General features: G+C 37.9%; 3 protein-coding genes across 4 annotated transcripts in view; 1 reads left to right on the top strand and 2 right to left on the bottom strand.

Annotated features, from left to right (window-relative positions):
- Positions 1 to 104: 104 nt before the first annotated feature.
- Positions 105 to 7,839, bottom strand: LOC117461596 (sodium-dependent neutral amino acid transporter B(0)AT3-like). 2 transcript variants are annotated; one of them, XM_034103535.2, is made up of 12 exons: positions 7,557 to 7,839; positions 4,164 to 4,304; positions 3,858 to 3,995; positions 3,551 to 3,732; positions 2,824 to 2,934; positions 2,620 to 2,732; positions 2,395 to 2,523; positions 2,049 to 2,205; positions 1,744 to 1,948; positions 1,072 to 1,231; positions 829 to 991; positions 105 to 727 (listed from the first exon to the last, which is right to left on the bottom strand). In XM_034103535.2, exons 1-12 carry the CDS (start codon positions 7,723 to 7,725, stop codon positions 551 to 553), a joined length of 1,845 nt encoding a protein of 614 aa, XP_033959426.1. In that variant the 5' UTR covers positions 7,726 to 7,839; the 3' UTR covers positions 105 to 550. The 2 variants fall into 2 exon arrangements, with proteins under 2 accessions (XP_033959426.1, XP_071061958.1); XM_071205857.1 differs by lacking the exon at positions 4,164 to 4,304.
- Positions 7,840 to 8,045: 206 nt separating this feature from the next.
- slc6a19b (solute carrier family 6 member 19b) lies at positions 8,046 to 13,823 on the bottom strand. The gene is made up of 12 exons (XM_034101688.2): positions 13,552 to 13,823; positions 12,410 to 12,550; positions 12,190 to 12,327; positions 11,937 to 12,118; positions 11,743 to 11,853; positions 11,294 to 11,406; positions 11,094 to 11,222; positions 10,839 to 10,995; positions 10,518 to 10,722; positions 10,277 to 10,436; positions 9,779 to 9,941; positions 8,046 to 9,677 (listed from the first exon to the last, which is right to left on the bottom strand). Exons 1-12 carry the CDS (start codon positions 13,748 to 13,750, stop codon positions 9,474 to 9,476), a joined length of 1,902 nt encoding a protein of 633 aa, XP_033957579.1. The 5' UTR covers positions 13,751 to 13,823; the 3' UTR covers positions 8,046 to 9,473.
- A 1,188-nt stretch (positions 13,824 to 15,011) lies between these two features.
- fhod3b (formin homology 2 domain containing 3b) overlaps positions 15,012 to 18,358 on the top strand; it is a 108,227-nt gene continuing 104,880 nt past the window's right edge. Inside the window, 1 exon segment of the mRNA XM_071205856.1 lies at positions 15,012 to 15,523. Within this exon segment, the coding sequence (XP_071061957.1) occupies positions 15,359 to 15,523 (165 nt within the window). The 5' untranslated portion in view covers positions 15,012 to 15,358.

Here is an 18,358-nt window from a genome sequence, read left to right as displayed (position 1 = left end):
CATAAACATAAACTCATGTGGCAGAGATTGTAAGCATTTGCACTGAAAATCAATCTGAGAATCAATAATGTCTTTATCACAAAGCATTTAAAACAGTTATCCATCACTCTGTTTCATCCAATTTAAAACGCCAACACAGGATATTAACAGTTGTAAAGTCTGTCTTTAATCAAATATTAACAAAGCCCGATATTCAGCTCTAGACATTGATATCCTGATTTTAATATTCTTCTCAGGGATATTATCTTGCTTTGATTTAATCTAGTTGAGCGTTTGCATTTCCTTCACCAACATAAATACAGTTGTGTAAATTAAAAAAAACATTTTTTTATTTAGGTTAGCGAAAATATTGAAATTACAGCTGTGACTGCCAATATGCTATTTTAGCAATAATGTTATGTAATTAGAGACTTGTAATACCCTAACATACAACTGATTGACTGGTATGAAAAAAATCACAAACGTTATTAAATAACAATACAGTACATCACACACTGGTAGCCCTGACCGCCAATCAGATAAAACAGCTCATTTACAATTCTCCGTGAAATTATTCCTTTTGGTATGGATTTGGGTTGTTCCTGTTCATGATGTACTTCTTGAAGAAGCCCATGAATCTGTAGAAAGCCACAAGAGGAATGGATACAATAGGAAGGACAGATAGGAGCACACAGATAGCGTAAACCCATTCCGGATAGGGCTGAACGTCAGCAAGGGGGAAGTTCACCTGTTGGGGGAAAGGAGTAGAAAGTCAATGTCTTTTTTCAACATCCAGCAGGTCGAACACAACATAATGATGTTGAAAAGAAACGGTTTAAACTTTCTTACATAATCTGGGTTCCAGGCATTATATGTTGGTCTCTTTTCAGCCGTGACTACAACATATGCCACAAAAACCACCAGAAGCATCAAAGGGCTGATAAAGCGCCATGTGGCCTGCCAGTAGATGTTGGGCCTCTTACCTGTCATCCATTCAATGTCATCATTAAACCTGAGGGAAGACCTTTAGTCAAATAGCTGAACTATATTTTCATATTGCAAGTATAATAATGCCATGAATTACAACCTCACCTGTTTATTCCATAGATGTATACCACACTGATGATCTCAAAGAATGCTATGATGAGGAGAGGCATGGATCCCACGTAGTTGTTGAAAATCCCCAGCCAGTAGTTTCCAGAGCCCAACGTGAAGATGAGAGCCACAGTAAAGGAGGTGAGGCAAATTAGCCCTTTTTAGACAAAAAAGACAATATAGGAAATTGATTTTGTTTTATGCTGTTATGATTAATAATGGTGTATTAACTCATACAAAGGTATTTGTTTAACAGTTAATTGAAAGTGTGTGCATTCCGACAGATGAAGTCACTTTTGAATACGAAGGGCAAAATCATTATTCATGCTAATATTGATTAAAATGCAGTTTTTCGCCTCTCATGTATGGAGATGTCCTGCCTTTCTTTGTTTTGCATCATATTAAACTAATTATTTTTGGTTTTGGACTGACAAAACAAGACATTTTCAATCACCTCAGACTTTGAGAAATGGGAATGGACATTGTTCACTGGTTTATGACATTTTATAGAACCATTGATTTATCTAGAAAATAATCAACAGAAACTGCAAGTAGGGATTATTTTCATTAACAGTTCGTTCATGAAAATAATCCCTATTTGCAGTTTTTGTAATTTTATAATACAAACTAGTGATGAGTCATATAAGCTCCTCAGATATTTTGGTTTACCTGTCAACACTTCTTTAGGAATCCAGGCTGGAATAATGTTCAGGTCCAGCAGAGGAGTAAGGATCCCCTCTAGATTCCCAAACATGGAGGACAGGCCCAGGCTGAAGAGCATGATGAAGAAGAGCACCGCCCACACCTGAGAGCCCGGCATATGTATCACCGCCTCAGTGAACACAATGAAGGCCAGTCCGGTTCCAGACGCACTCTACAGGTAGGATCTGAGACGTTATCTCTTACACAACAACCTCACAAAGGTTAATCAGAAAACGATTACAATTATTATCAAAGTAACAGATGCGTTGTACCTCATCCAGGAACGTCTGTAGGTTACACGTCTTTAGATTGAGGCTTTCGACCTCTGAGGGATCAGTATTGTTGAAATGGTTAAACCAGTCATCATAGTTTTCCAGAGTTATGTTCTCATTCCCAATGTTGAAGGAATTAGTCAATCTTAGTATGTTCCTAAAATCAAAGGAAATTAAATTAGTTAACACTACTAGTACAAGCATCACATCTTATAATGAAAACTAGTGGGGACATCTTTTCATTAATCAACTGTGAAAATAGATGTTTCTTTTGTACTGATTAATTGATAAATATTATAAGTAAAAACACAAACTTTTACAGCATAATTTCCTTTATGATACATACCAATTTCTGCACTTATTAAAGTTTTCATTAGCTTTAAATCCAAGAATGGCAAAAATTGGAATGGATGCATATATTGACGTGAAAGTATTCATAAATCCAACAATTAGGGCATCTCTCTCACAATTATTCCTGCAAAGATAAAGCAAAGTTTCAGTTTTATTTTATAGTATTTTTCTATTGTGTACATAATGCTGTAAAATGAAAAAGTGTTTATAAAGGTCTTACTTCTGAACACTATAACTGGAAAAAGCAATAAGTCCTCCGAAGCCCAAACACATAGAGAAAAAGATCTGAGTAGAAGCATCCAACCAGACATCAGGATTCTTAAGAGTTTCCCACTGCAAAGAACATACTTATTGTTAGTTAGACATCCATTTGTATTCATTACATTCAATCATTAATTCAAAATAAAGCTAATATCAAACTTACATCTGGAGTGAAGAGATATATTAAGCCATCTGTGGCCCCAGGCAGAGTCAGTGATTTGATCAAGAAGATGGTCAAAACCAGATATGGAAAGCTGACTGTGACATAAATAGCCTGTTGAAACAGTTAAATGCTGATAAAATATTTCATATTCAAATCAAATGGAAATACAGATTTTTGTAACCTCATGTATCGAATGCACTCCTAATGTGTGCGGGGTTTTGTTAGTGTAAGTTAGAGCATTAAGGTAAGAGAGTACTTTTGTCACTTGTTTAGGTGATAAAAACAGTCTTCGGTCCATCACCTTTAGAGCCTTTAATGGAGACTGTACCAGAGTGCATAATACATGTGAAATAAGATTACTGATGAGCTTGTTTTTGCTGAACTAATTTTACCCTCCTGTTGTTTGAGACGGATGGTTTTTCTTGATGTTAAAGTTTGGTTTGAAACTTGCTTTGGTGAATTTGTGCCATTGATGAAAGTTGTAGGCCAGAATTCACTTTGGAGGGATCATCAGTGCACGTCTCTATTCCAGACTTTTTTTTATATTGCGTAGTCCATTTCATATTCATTTTTACATCATATATAGCTGTGTACAGAAAGCCAGTCTTACTTTAATAGTTACAATATGTTTTAATTAGTTCTTGGTATCTCGACTGTAAGATATAACAAATAGATATAACAATTAAAACGTGTGTTTGTAGTATTACTTAGAACAGGTCAAAATTACCTTTCCAATAGTCTCAATTCCCCGTATGAAGCAGATGTACACGAGGCACCAAGCAGTTGCGAGACACAGTACGAGCCACCACTGAAAGGAGCCGCTGGTCTCAATGTTTGGTGTGATGTTCAGCGTTTCACGATACCAAAAGTAGTTCACCGCCGTGGCCTTCTCACATTCACTTACATAGCCTGTATCAAAGAGATTGTTCATCATGAAATAATGTATTGGACTATTTGTCTTTTACTTTAGTTTTCAATCAACCTTTATCTTTAAATGATATTATTATGAAAAGATAAGATAAGTAAGCAAATACCAGTATGATTCAAGTTTATTGGACAGTCCCTCCAAGGAAGTGGGCTTTGAAAGGAGTGGAATAAGTACCAGAGGATCCAGGCAATGATCATGTTGTAGAACAGGCTGATTAGGAAGGAGACTGCCAAGGAAGCAACACCTGTATATCCACATGTACACATTCACAAAGAAATGTATGAATGTTACGAAAGGCAGTGATTTCCAGATAATCATGCACACAACTTTATTTTGTAAAATACATACAGTATATCCCCTTGTTTTGGCTTATTGCTTTCCTGAGTAAATGGTATTGATTGAACATTCTCACCTAATCCTCCCATGTAAGGGGAGATTGAATTCCACACTCCAATACTTCCCATGCGGAGCCGTTGTCCGATGGCCAGCTCTATGTGCAGCAGAGGAAGTCCCTCAAACACCAACGCAATGAAATAAGGAATCAGAAACGCCCCTTCAAATAGGGCAAATCAAAGTCATAACAATGGCCTTAATGACTGATAGGGGACAATAACACAATACATATGAGATATTCAGTAATCAGTTGACTTCAAAATAAACATTGGCAATGCCTTTTATTTTTGAAGGTCATTCGGTTTATGATTACTGGACATTTTACTATCAACAATCTGAGCTTGATCACACCCAGCAATAGCTCTCAACACCAGGGGCCTCATTTATAAACAGTGCGTACGCACAAAAGATAGCGTACGCCAGTTTCTACGCACTGTTTGCGATTTATAAAAAATGAACTTGACGGGAAAATATGCGGTCCTCCACGCAAACTCTGACCCATGTACAAAAACGGGAGAGACGAAACTGCGACACCGTTGGCAGAAGAAAGAATGGAGAGAAATATGTGGAAATAATACCATAAATAAAATGTTACCTCTCAATTTATCATATATGAAGAATTCATTTTCACAAATTGATTAAAGCCAATTTTAAAATTATTTAACAAACGCCTGTGTGAGACTGTAAGATCTAACAGTCTCACAAAAACATAACTTGGAGAAATAAATAAATACGCAAATGTTATTGATCACCCCTCGTAAATGATGCGGTAAACAGAAGGACAGAATTACTTTAAACTGACGGCCTTTTGCATTTCTATAGGTTGTATAGATACGAGCATGGTTTTATATACTATCATGGGTGGATTATTGATATATAGTTGCTGATCGACAGCTGGAACACAAACCACCAAATACAAAAAAGTTTCTCATCAAGGGGGTGTCTCCTGTCCCCGGTACAAACACACTGGCCGTTTCTCAATCTCGAGGATACTGGCTTCCAAGCCAATATTTCATGGATGCTACGTCATCGAGTGCCGCCGAAGTACTGTTCCAATCTCCAGCATACTTGGAATTCCACCGAGACAGCGTTCTTGGTTTGGGGGAGATTTCGAGGCTGCACATGGTTAGACTTTGCGTCCTTAAAATCCCCACAATGCTTTGCGCACGGACCAATTTCAAAAACCCTTGCGGAGAATGGCTGAACCGACGCAGCACACATTTAAATGTAAGTATGTAGTGGCGTAGAACATGTGTTGATGAATGTGTTACTTTGTTAAATTTGTTACAACCATAAATGTGTTCCGTGAATGTAAAGCAAGTTCACAATTAGATAGACATCGTGAGGTATTTATTTGCGGTACAGTTTATGTTGAAACCGTTAGAGAGAGTGGCACACTTGTTAGCCTGTTCCATTCTTCTTCGTTTTCCGAAGCCGTGGCTTGGAAGCATACTTGCTTCGTTTCTGAAGGAAGTGACTTGGAAGTACATGACTACCAAGCCAGCATCCTCGCGATTGAGAAAGTAGTCAAGTGGTGCAGTGACGCGTCCTAAAACCCAGAAGTAAACTGCGCTCGGATTCCCTCGACAGAAAGCAATGGGATTTCGGTCCGTGTACTTTTTGTCAGTTTGATTTTTCGTTTAAACCAAAAGCCAAAAAACGGAAATACCAGCCTTTTTCCGTTTTTTCGTTTTTGATTTAAAACGAAAAAACGGGAAACCAAAGCCATTTTTCCGTTGTTGTTGTCTGAATAAAAAGACGGATAACGAGAAAACCTAATTAAAAAAAGGTAAGTGTACGTTTTGTTAGTTTGATTTTTCGTTTGAACCAAAACATGAGAAAAATGAAAATACCAGCCTTTTTTCATTTTAAATCAAAAACGTGAAACCAAAGCCGTTTTCCTGTTTATGTTGTCTGAATCAAAAAATGGATAACAAGAAAACCTAATAAAAATAACGGTCTGATTTTGGTTTTTGATAACAACTTCATTCAATTTTCCGTTTTGTATTGAAGAATGAAGAAAAGCAGTCCGGTGGACCGGAAGTTAAAGAACATATTAAAAAATAAAAGACACGAGGATATGCTGTAAAAGTTAAATCCTGGAAACCAGAATTCTGACGAGGATAAGTTTATCTCTGCATTCACATGCAGATATGCGTTTATAGAGATCAATACAAGTATGCAAGCACTGTGCATAACTTTATTTAGCTGACTTCCGGTTTGTACCGTGTCGGTAAATCCAGTGTCCAGCTTGCCGCTGCTGTGTGACAACCATAGACTGGTGACAGCGTCATGTTTGTTGCATACCTGCAAGATAAGATAAGAACTATCGCCCGACTTTCACCTGCACCCAGCAGCAAGCGGGGGAACGATATATCATACAGTCGACCCCTAAAACAGTTCACACAGTAAATGGAACAGTTGTTAATTTGTCCAACTAGTCTCTACATTATGAATTTGATGTTTGTCTAAACTGCTAAGAAGCTGACAGCTGAGTTAGAATAGAAAGACATGCAGGCCATAATCACTAGACGCTCCAAAGAGGAATGTGTGTGTAAGGCTTACATGAACTGAATTGAAACACTGTCCATTAGTTGATTAATAAACAAGACATTCAAGTCAAAGATTTAGGCATTTTCATTTGTAGCACGCTGTATGGACTATGAATGAACACCATAGACTGTATATATGCAATGTGGAAACACACACATAGGTTTATTCTCAATACTCATAACAGTATCAGACACAATGACTTTACTGAGAGTGAAGATGACATGAACATATAGTTACTGTATGGTACTGAAGACAAAATACAGTATATTATATATAAAAGTCACGGCTCGCCACTGGTGCAGCCTCGAAATGTCCCCCAAACCAAGGACGCAACCTTCCCACGCCAATCCTACGCAAGGCATTATAAATGAGGCCCCAGACATAACTGATTCCCCTAGTTAATCATTTATCAATCTTGATTATTCAAGTTTATCTTTGAAACTAGATTTCTTCAGATACCTTAATTATTTTCTGGAAAAACAAGATAACAACATGAAAATAGAAGCAAAGTAATATTTGCATAATTTCTGAAACCACATCTCATCAAAATAGAGAGTGGGATAGTTATGGTTAAATACTATCTAAAGATAAAACTGTTTAAAACAAATATGTGACTATTGTGAAGCATTTCAGTATAACTGTTGTAGTGTGTTTGTGCGTCTGATTGTATAGTGAGATTAACATATTGGAAATAAAGGTTGTAGGCTATTTTCTAGTAAGGGAATTAAAATGATAGTAACAGCAGTGTAAATAGTTTATCATTGTGTTGTAAGAGCCTTTGGGTATATTAATACAAAATATTTGTCAAACCAAATATTTGCGACCCACTTTATGTTTGTTATCATCAAAATGCTCTTACCTCCTCCATAGGTTTGACACAAGTATGGAAATCTCCACACACTACCGAGTCCCACAGTAAAACCTATGCAGGTTAGCACGTATTGAAGTTGATTGTCCCATTGTGGTCTTTCAGCGATGTCTTTAGGTTCATCATCCTGCATCTGCTCAGCACTTCCAGGTGTATCCATCACTTGTTTTCGTTGGTATTTCAGAATATTGTAAGAGGCAAATCTTCTTTTATCTGACTAGTCCACTATGTCTGAGGAGAAGGGGAGGACCTGGGGATTTGTTAGCTGTTTGTATCAGGAGGCGAAGGGGCGACATGTTCTTTATCAGCCTCGTATTTTGTGTTGGCTTTTAATCCTGTGGGAACAATCTGGTTTGTTTGTTTAATAAAAAGCCCTTGTGTAAAGCGGCGTGATCTGATGTTGATTACAAAGCTGTAATGAAAGTTATACAACGCAGCATAACCCCGAGAGAAAACTGTGCAAATAAATTCCTTTTAATTCATAACGTGATACAGTCTACATTGCATTTATTATTTTACAGTTGTACAAGGTTTCTATTACTTCAGTCAATGGTTATTATCCCTTACAAACGGTACTGTACAAGTATCTATTGTGGATGCAGTTCCTTATCAAACTTAATTTGAATGATGTTATCTTTCATATTCATACAGACTACAATCAATCACATCCATTATAATTCAATTGAATATTAAAGTAAACTCATAAAGCATGTATTTACACATGGTAAATGCATTTAAATAACAATAAGTAACTGATTTAATTACTATTTACTTCTCAAACACATCACAATAGTGACCCCAGCTGGACAGATTAATGTACTTGCATTGCATGGCTCGAAGTCAGTTTCCTTTTGGGATAGTACTTCCTCCCATTCTTAAAATCAAATAGTGAATCACATGGTAAACTGTAGCTGTCTAATCAAAGTTAACCCCACAAAAGTATGAACTCACAGCGTTACCCTGGGAGTAATCTATTATGGGCTTAAATGTACGTCATTAGATTTTCTCTTGGTCAATTTCTTACAAAATAAAAATTGGATTAACCCTTGTTTTGTGTTTGAAAGCTGTTACCGTTCATGGTGTTCGCGGGTCAATTTTGACCCATAATTTATTTCAGTCCAAAACACACCAAATTATACACTTTTTTTTTAGAGACCTTCAGACTTGGCTAAAATTGTCAAAATCAGTTTTGTAGTGTTTAGCTGTTGTGGAGGATATCATGAAGCCTTGTTCCGATAAAAAAAACTACAGTAGAGCGTAGTTATTATATAATTTGTACTTGAAACAGGTCACAGCAGACCCGAAGTTATAGGAAGCAGAGCCCACCTGGTCACATCAGAAATACAGTATCTCTATGAGATAGAGCTTCAGGCAAAGTTAATGATGTGGAAGACACTGCAAGGGTCCCATCATTTTCATTTTCCCTAATGGTGCATTCCATCTTTCTGAAAGCGAACATGAGGAAGGCCACAATATCACAAACGAATGGACTGTGCGATATAGCTATAACATTTTTTTGCTTTTACGAAGATAGTAGTACTTCACTCACTGTTAATGTATGAGATCAATGTTTATGGTGTTTTTAGAATGACAATCTCTTAATGTAAAAGGTGTTCTGAAAGTAAGGCCGTGCAAAAAGTCAGATCAAATAAACTCGAATAAACCAATAAGCCTCTGTGGCGACAAATTGTTATGTAACTGTTTCTTTTTAATTTTACAACGTTTCATATAGTCACCTGATTCACAGCGAAGAAATTAGAGCTTTACTTGATGTTACAGGTAGCTGAAGAAACAGGGAGTTCTGTTCAGAAAAGCTTTGTCTCTTATTTTTGAATTGCATCGATTAAACCGTTATAGCAGTCGATTCATTATTTTGGGAAAGAGAAAATAGTGGATTTGACCAGAATATTAGGCTGGGATTTTTTTGATTTCATCGTTAATTTGAATTTGGTCAGCGATATTATCAATATGTAATTTATCCCTCTTCTTTGTCATTACACATTTCCAGACAGCAACTAAAGGCACAGCAAGAGCTGGTATCCCTGCCAATATAAAGATGATCACGTAGATCCAGGATGGATAGAGCTTTTCCTCCAGTGTAGGGAAATTATCCTGCAGAGAAAGTGTTATATTTTGAGTTTTCAATGACAAATGAATAAAAGATCAATATAAATAATTCTTACAAGATCATCCCAAAATAAATTCATATTTACCGATTCTGGATCCCAAGCCTTGTAAAGGATCTTTTCAGAAACTTTAGTGATGAAGTAGAAGACCAAGATGACGAGCATAATTAGCGGGCTGATGACTCTCCATGATGCCTGCCAGAAGAAGTTGGGTTTGTGACCAATCATGAACTCAATATCATCATTGAACCTAGGAGGAAAGTGACACACATACTGCATCGTTAATAGTATGTTAACAAAATAACAGAACAGCAGTAATAATAAGGGATGCTTGTGATACTGTGATATCATGTTCTTCATATCTGAATCAGCAAAATTAATGTTTATTATTAAAGCCTATACAGTATAGTGTGTATTGTGTGCTAAGTCACAACTTTGTTGTCCACAATCAAGCCCTCCACAAACTAAGTGTATTGACCACACCACATTAAATCCAACACCAGAAATGAAGAATAGCATCATCAGACAAATTATTTTCAAAGATATAAACAAAAAAAATGTACTATATTACTATTTTAATATCACCTGTCTATTCCATATATGTACACGACTGAGAACATCTCGCAGAATGCAACCACCAGCAGAGGGATGGATCCTCCATAGGTGTCAAAAAGTGAAAGCCAATAATTCCCTGAGCCTTGGAGAAATATCAGACCCACCAGACAACAGAACATGCAGGTGACACCTAAAGGAGAGCAAAGAGTTGATTAAATACATACTAGAAATTCGTATTAGTATAAAATGAGAGAATAGATGTGAGAGTTACCAGTGATAGCCTCTTTTGGCCATGACTTAGGGAAAACCTTGAGGTCTTGCAGTGGCACCACAACTCCCTCAATGTTACCAAACATAGAAGACAGGCCGAGACAAAAGAGCATGATGAAGAAAAGGACGGACCACAGCGGGGAAAGGGGCATCTTGGTGATAGCCTCAGTGAACACAATGAAGGCTAAACCGGTTCCTTCAACTCCCTAGGTCCAAACACAGCACAGTGTTAAAGCAAAGCATGGCAGGAATCATTCAAATGAACAGCATTTTACTTTCCCCTAACAAGAAAGGAGCTGTCCTGGTGCATAAATAGACTTACCTCACTGAGAAATGTTCTCAAGTTGCAGGTTGGAAGATCGAGCTGTTGAATAATCTCAGGGCTTGTTTCATTTAAGCGTTGAACAACCTGATCGTAGTTGCTGTCAGTGATGTAGCCCTCGGGAAGCTCAAACATATTCAGTAATGCTAGGATGTTTCTGAAACACAAAACAAATTTCAAAGTCAATGTATTGCTGAATAACAGCCAATATGTCATGCTTAAATGTGTCATTCGATAAAAGGATGAATAATGTACCCTGAAAGACAATTGTCAAATCTTTCTGTTGCTCTGAAGCCGATAATGGTGTAGATGACAGTTGCAGCATAGACGGAGGTGAAACCATTGATTATAGAGATGATCACGGCATCCTGTTCACAGTTGTTACTAGAGGAAAAATACTATTTTATTTACTTTAAATGAGGTGAGTGAAAACAGTTGGGAGTAAAATAACTTACTGCACTGAATTGTAGCTTGAGAAGGAAATAAGACCACCAAAAGCCAGAGAGAAGGAATAGAAAACTTGAGCCCCCGCATCGAGCCATGTTGATGGCTTTGCCAGCTCTGCTAACTGGAAGAATATGTAAAGTACACAATTATGAATCAACTGGTTATTGCTGTGCATTGGCTATATGATGCCTTTAATGAGGCTGAAATGACTGAAGTATGTTCAGTGGACTAAATTAGCAGGTCACTATATACTGTAGAATATCCAATTAAAGGTAAATATCCAAACAGATCTTTAATTTTACATAACATAATATAATTAGACCTAGCTTAACATATCTCAGAATTAAATGTTTCCAAATAGTATTTTATTCAAACATATTTTAATAGTTAGGCATTCAGTGTATTTGTCGTCTGCAGTAAAGCCAGTGTTATAGCTCAAATGAACTTGGTAACTTACATCTGGTGTGAAGAGAAACTTAACTCCATTCAAAGAGCCCTTCAGGGTCAACCCTCTGATCAGGAATATTGTCAGCACCACATAGGGAAGGGTGGAAGTCACATACACAGCCTGGGGAAAATAAAGTATTAACTACATAACTTTTTAGCTGGGATGAAATATTTTCTCTAATAGTAGTAAGCATTGTGGGGTACCTTCCCAGTGGTCTCAATACCACGAATAATGCAGATATAGAGCACAGACCACGCACAAATGTGACATAGCAGTATCCACCACTGCAGACCGCCATCGTCTTCAATATTTGGGGTTGTGTTCAGGGTCTCCCTGTACCAGAAATAATCCACTGGGGAGCTCCTCTCACACTCTGAGACAATGCCTGAAGGAATTCAACTCAGTCAGTCAGTGAAAATCAAGAGTTTTTAATTACAGTACTAGTTGTAGCCTTACCTGTTGAATTGGCATTCATGGGACATTGACTCCAAGGCAAAGGGTCTTGAAATGAGTTAAAGAAGTACCACAAGATCCAGGCAATGATGGTGTTGTAGTAGAGACTGATCGTCAGGGATACACACATGGATGCAATACCTGCCAATGAAAGTTTTAAAAGGGTTTCTTTAAAGGCACTTTTCCACTAGTTGTAGAAATCATTATGTAAAACGTTTCTTACCAATGCCAGTCAAATAGGGATGAATTGCACTCCACACTCCTAAACCGCCTCTTCTTATACGTTGTCCTATGGCAAACTCGAGATGCAGGAGAGGTATTCCTTCAAGGACCAGCAGGATCAGAAATGGTATCATAAATGCACCTGGAAGAAAAATAACAGAAGTGTTGATTGTGTCATGGTGACAATAATTAGGTTTTACAAATAATTTCAAAACCTTTATGTTAATCATTCAAGATGCACGTGAACATGTGCAGTGATAAAGTCCAACAGTGAATGCAGTTAAGTTAATAATGCAATGTTCAGTCCATCTAAGGGAATGCAGTAAGATCTTTACAATGATTTCCTGTCAGTGAGTTGGTATAACAAGTCTTATCTGAACAGATTGGTTACAAGCCGTCTTCTGCTCTCTGGTGAAGCTGCTTCTACTCCTCTTTTATATTTATATATTATAATGATACAGTTAGATCAGTGGCCTTGTTATAATGCTCATTAAATAAGAAGGGTGTTATCCTTTATTACCCAGTAATTCAGAACTGTTACATGTAAGATATGTACTGTGGAAATGGACAAAGTCTAGAAGATGTTCTTCTACAGGACGTAACAAGTGGATATCATTTTAAATGTAACTGCACTGTATTTCAATTGAGCTCAATCAAACATGCATCATTTGCCCAGTCGCAAAACTAATTTCCAAAAATGATATCAAAATAAATAAATACAAATATAAATACAAATGATGATCACAAAAATATAATGGGAGCAAAATGAACAGTGATCAACTGCCAAATATTACAAAAAGCACACAAGAAAGTAGCTTTAACATTATTGTTAGCTGTAGCATGTCTTTTGGGTATTTAATAAATTCAACCTTTCTTCTATCTGATTAAGAAACAGGTCATCCACAATGTAATGTTGATGGCAGGCAGACTGAACTTTGGAGTGCTTCTAATGTTAAACCACAAATACAACAATTTCTCTATACAATTTGTCAATGTAGATAAATGGAAGTATGCATAACAATACTCTACTGTACCAGTAGATCTGGATTGCACATATTGAGGTTAATTATTTTTGTTCTATTCAAACAGTGTATTCAAAAGTAATCAAATATCTAATAGGTAAATCATGAATGCATCACTTGCCTCCTCCATGACTCTGACACAGGTAGGGAAAGCGCCAGACATTTCCGAGTCCCACACAGAACCCAACACAGGTCAGCATGTACTGAGTCTTGTTGTCCCATTTGGGTCTGTCCCCAGCCTCTTTCTCCTCCAGTGAGTCCAGCTGCTCATAGGACAATATCCTGTCCTCCAGGCCAGGATTGGGAAGTTTGAACTTCATGATCTGTCAAACACTGCAGTGGTGATACAATAGTGCACTGTGCAATGTTGGAATTTAAATTGTAGCTGACACGGTGAGATCCTACTATTCATACTGGACCTCTGTAATAGATTGACTAGGCTGTGGTCATAGAGCAAAGGTGTACAGCCTTTGAGGTGTAAGCTGAGTAGAACACACCTGACAGTTAACTAGTGTCTTATCTAGTGAGGAAGGGCCAATGCACAGACATTTTATAGGATGTATTGTATAGTGTAAAGTTGAAGAATGATTGAACACATTACAGTAACATAGCTGTAGTGATATATTTATAAGCACACGTAAATAAATCCTATGCCTTCCCTAAATCACGTATCAACATATTCATAAATTGTAAACAATTGTACTTTCCATTGTTTATAAAAAAAACTATAAGTTGTTTAAATAGCTTCTTACAGTTGTGGAATAATTATTCATATATTGTACTTGTTCCAAAAAATAAATACAACACTGTAGAATTGTGTTGTTGTTGTTGTAATTGTTAAATAACAAAAAAATAAAAGCCACTCATTGTGCAACATGGCTAATTTAGGACAACTATACAGTATATTGTTGGAATTATCATTTTTCATGCATTCATATTTTCAGTGCTTTATTGTTTCAGCTGCTTACGTTGAGACCATTGCTATTCTTTTTTAACTTGACGTTACATGTATGATAATGCATAATAATTCATTAGTTGGTTATATAGTATTTTGAGTATTTGAAGTTTAGCGATCAAACACAAGTTTTGAAAGTACAATACCTACCCTCTGTAGTAGAGAAGAAGTATAAAGTACAGTAACTACCATATTCAATACCCAATAAGGCCTACAATGACCTCATAATTCTAGCTTGTTTAGTTCAGTATGCCGACTTGGGACATTTCTTCCCCGACTGCCTTTTATTTATGTCAAATTATGGAGGGAGTCTGTCTGCCTGTCATGTTGTTTTGTCATGTTTCCTTTATTTGCAATAGTTATGTACAATTGCTATAGACCGTAGCATGTATCTAGCTAGACTACAAGGCGTTTGTCAATACGGTCTATGGCTTTAAATAATTGCACTGCTAGGCCTTGCATGGTTGAGTCGCTGCAAGGTTTCGGTGCTGCGTTTGTTTTTGTGTGCTTCTCATGTTCGCCACTGGAGGCCGCCATTGCGCCTGTAATATGAGCTGAGTCTGCCGGCTGAGGTCTGGCTGCTGTGTCCCCTGGCAGCAGAGTTTATGCTTGAGGAGGGAGCCGCTTCCCATCGCTCTCACAGTCCAAGAGTGGCAGTCCGTCCGCAGTCTGCCTCAGCACCTCTAACGCCCGCTATGCCCTTGGATACTGCCACCCTGCTCACTTCCACACCGATTAACCGTGAATCTTAACGGGGTACCCTGGATCTTTACTACTGGAGTGTTGCGTTCACTGTCCTGAGTCCTCTGCGCTGCGAATGGAGAAGGTCCAAGGATAACAGAGGGGCGCAGGACTGTGCTACTGCAGAAGACCTGCCGGTAGTTCGCTGCCCGGGGGGCTGCCATTTCTGTCATAGGCTGTGGTGTCGCATCCACTGTTTTAATTATCTAAAATCGCCTTGCATGGATGCAGCATGGCTACGTTTATATGCAGGGTGCAGTTCTTAGATGATACTGATCCATTTAACAGCACCAATTTCCCCGAGCCCACCAGGCCACCACTTTTCACTTTCAGGGAAGATATTCCTCTGATAAATCAGATTGCTGGAATCCACAGACTGCTAAAAGCTCCACACAAGGTATGCACTACTTATTTCTTTCTGGGTGATGTTTTTGTTCATGTCTCTTTAAACGAGCTTAGTGATCAGTTTTCACCTGCAAAATGCTAAATTAATAATTAGCTTGAACATGGTTGATGGGGTTACCAAACAAACATAATAAACCATCATAGAGCCTGCGACTTTAAGCAGCTTGCTGTTATGGGATGCTGATTAAGCATCAACATGCATTCAGTTACTGCATGCACAGTGTCAGTAGGATTCACCTATATTTTGACATTATGGTGTATTTGGTGACTTTAGATGATGATGGAACTATGTATACACCCACTGTTTGGCTGAAGAGCAGTAATCTGTTAATGTTTACCTCAACCACAACACTAATCCCCTCAGTTTGATCTGTTTCTCTGACTACCCATTAGCTAGAGGAGCAGATATATTTTAAAGTGTTGTTCCAGTTAATGCGTGAAAGTAAAAATAAACAAACAAAGGAGGAAATTGATAAGGCAAATGTTTGTTTTACTCAATCTAATATCGATGATTGTTTGTTTACTTTTATTTTCAATCAACTCGGCATAGTGTTCTTCTTGGCTAACTAGGATCTGCAATTTCTTTCTGAAAGTATTTAATGGAAAATAAGCCAACTTTGCATTTGTGTAACCATTAATGGATAGGCTTGATGTAGGAAACCACTGCTATTGTCACTACACCATGTAAATTAGAGTGAGGGGGTTCAAATACCCAGTTGGTCTGTTATTGAGGGATGGAAGAGGGTAATTCCCTAACCAAATTGTCATGGATCTGGGGATTTATTTTTGCAATCACTTGATCCAACACAACTTTGAAACCATGTGCAGTGAAAGACAATAGTTCTGATGGTTAACATCTTACCATGAGCCTATTCTGTTATTTCCTTAGTAAAAAGCCAAATTCCTTTTGTAGTACCTCTACATTGTTGTGGTTGGTCAGCAACAAAACGTATGTCTGAATTTAGTCCTAACTGTTGAGAGGTGAAACCGTACACATTGTTTTGGTTGCAAAAGTTGGCCTTCCTAAAATCCACAACTGCACAGCCAGTTTTAAGCAGCCCAAAAATAACTGGCCATTCCGCTTTGGTATAGTGTAAATTGCCTTGTTTACGTTTCCTAAAGACAGCCAGTGACAAATAATGTTAACCTGAAGCCTAGATTATTTTTATTTTCTCTTGAGAAATGCCTGATTCTTGCCTTCTGATCAGACTGCATCCAAACATATTTCTTAAGGCCTCATCTTCTGACCTTCATATTTAAACAAAGCAAAGTGCCCATAGCATCAAAGGTTGAATCTTTCAATGGGTATTTATCTTGCCGGGAAGTCACATGAATAGAAATGAAATTAGAGTCTTTCCTTATTCTGTCAGATCAATGGTACTCCATGTAGTTTGAGAACAGCTGGTAAGATAAGTAAGGGGAGCCTCAGGATGCTGTGGATCACCACAAGCCTGGCTCTCATTCTGCAGCCCACTCAGTCTGACCAGCTGGATGGGACGGGAACGCTTTCCACTGCTTGAGAGAGCGGGAAGCAGGCAGAATTAAAAACACAAACAAAGAGCTGATGTACTTTGCACAGTCGACTGGTCTCATTTTAGCACTAGGCCAGCTGGACCGCAAACTAGACCGATAGGGAGTACCAGTGGTAGGCCCAGCAGCGCCTGGTTAGTAACATTTGGTCACACGGGCGTTTGTGGTAAGCAGTAACTCAAAAGAGCAGCCCCGCAGCCCCTTGAGGTTTTCATAAAACAATAACACTCAGGTGGAGGACACTATGTTTCTACATTGAGCATTGAGGTCTGATTAAAACCCTCAAAAAAAATTGAAAAAATTACTTTGCCGTGACCCTTTAAAGACTTCAACAGCAAGTCTGTTGTCTTTGAGCGCCGTCTCTATGGTGCAGGTCAGTCTGGTATAAATAGCACGCTGCAAACACATGGTGCAGAGGGAGTCAAAACAGCTCGCATATGCTGTCTCTGGGCTGTTCCTGTCAGTTTAATTCTGTAGTCTCAAGAGTGGTGATCTGTTCATGTGTGTGTGGTTGTTGTTTATATTGTGTGTGTACGTGTGTTGGATTGGTTTGTGGCTTGTACATGGGATGGCACCGTGGCCATGCAGCTGTTCGAATTACTGTTTGTGGAGTTATAACATCAAAAGCCATCATGAGCAAGGATTATATTTTATAGCAAGGGTTCAAACCTTAAATACTTGTTGTTTAGCAACAACAGTTTGTCAGAACAGTAGACACACTTTTAAGTCAGTTTTCAGTCTGTTGTCTTTTGGAAAATGCCATATCATCATATTTGAATGCAGTATGTAATGTATTAATGTGTTAATGCAGTTCCACCGCTGAATAATCTGAGGGTTTTAATGGAAAATCAAACTCTCATAGACACCAACATTAATCAATACCATGTGTTGCTTTAGCATATCGCCTATAAACAAGTTTTACATAGCACTCTGGGTGGAAAACATGACAAGTCATCTCCTGACTCGGCCTGTCTTTTCTGTGATGAATAATGCAATGTCCTTGTAAAATGACATTTGAGCATACTATTCAGAATTTGTGGGAGCTATTCCAAATTTCCTGGTTATGTCCTCATAAATCAATAGATCCATAGTCCTTCAAATGCTTGTTTTTGTCAATGTTTTGTAGTTTGTGGCTTGGTGGCCTTGAGGCCTGGCATCCGATTGCAGAGCAATATTCAAGGCAGGGAAAATGTGGCTAAGTCTTGGAGAATGGACTCTCACTTTACCAATTTCGATTTTTGGGTCACATTTTTTTCCTTAAGAAATTACAGACTCCCATAATGAGAAGTTATGTTAA

Source organism: Pseudochaenichthys georgianus, chromosome 16 (genome assembly GCF_902827115.2).
Source record: "Pseudochaenichthys georgianus chromosome 16, fPseGeo1.2, whole genome shotgun sequence".
NCBI classification, from domain to species: Eukaryota; Metazoa; Chordata; class Actinopteri; order Perciformes; family Channichthyidae; genus Pseudochaenichthys; species Pseudochaenichthys georgianus.
This window is presented reverse-complemented; position numbering and strand designations above follow the sequence as displayed.

Bases quoted from the DNA above. Each gene is read 5' to 3' on its own strand.
- LOC117461596 (XM_034103535.2), bottom strand. From the start codon at position 7,725: ATGGATACACCTGGAAGTGCTGAGCAGATGCAGGATGATGAACCTAAA. The intron at 2,935-3,550 runs GTAATTTTGACC...CTGTTTCAACAG, and splicing joins GAATTGAGACTATTGGAAAG to GCTATTTATGTCACAGTCAG. The intron at 1,232-1,743 runs GTAAACCAAAAT...TTGTCTAAAAAG, and splicing joins TCCTAAAGAAGTGTTGACAG to GGCTAATTTGCCTCACCTCC.
- slc6a19b (XM_034101688.2), bottom strand. From the start codon at position 13,750: ATGAAGTTCAAACTTCCCAATCCTGGCCTGGAGGACAGGATATTGTCC. The intron at 11,223-11,293 runs GTAAGTTATTTT...TTTTTCCTCTAG, and splicing joins TCAAGCTACAATTCAGTGCA to TAACAACTGTGAACAGGATG. The intron at 9,942-10,276 runs GTGATATTAAAA...CTTTCCTCCTAG, and splicing joins TACATATATGGAATAGACAG to GTTCAATGATGATATTGAGT.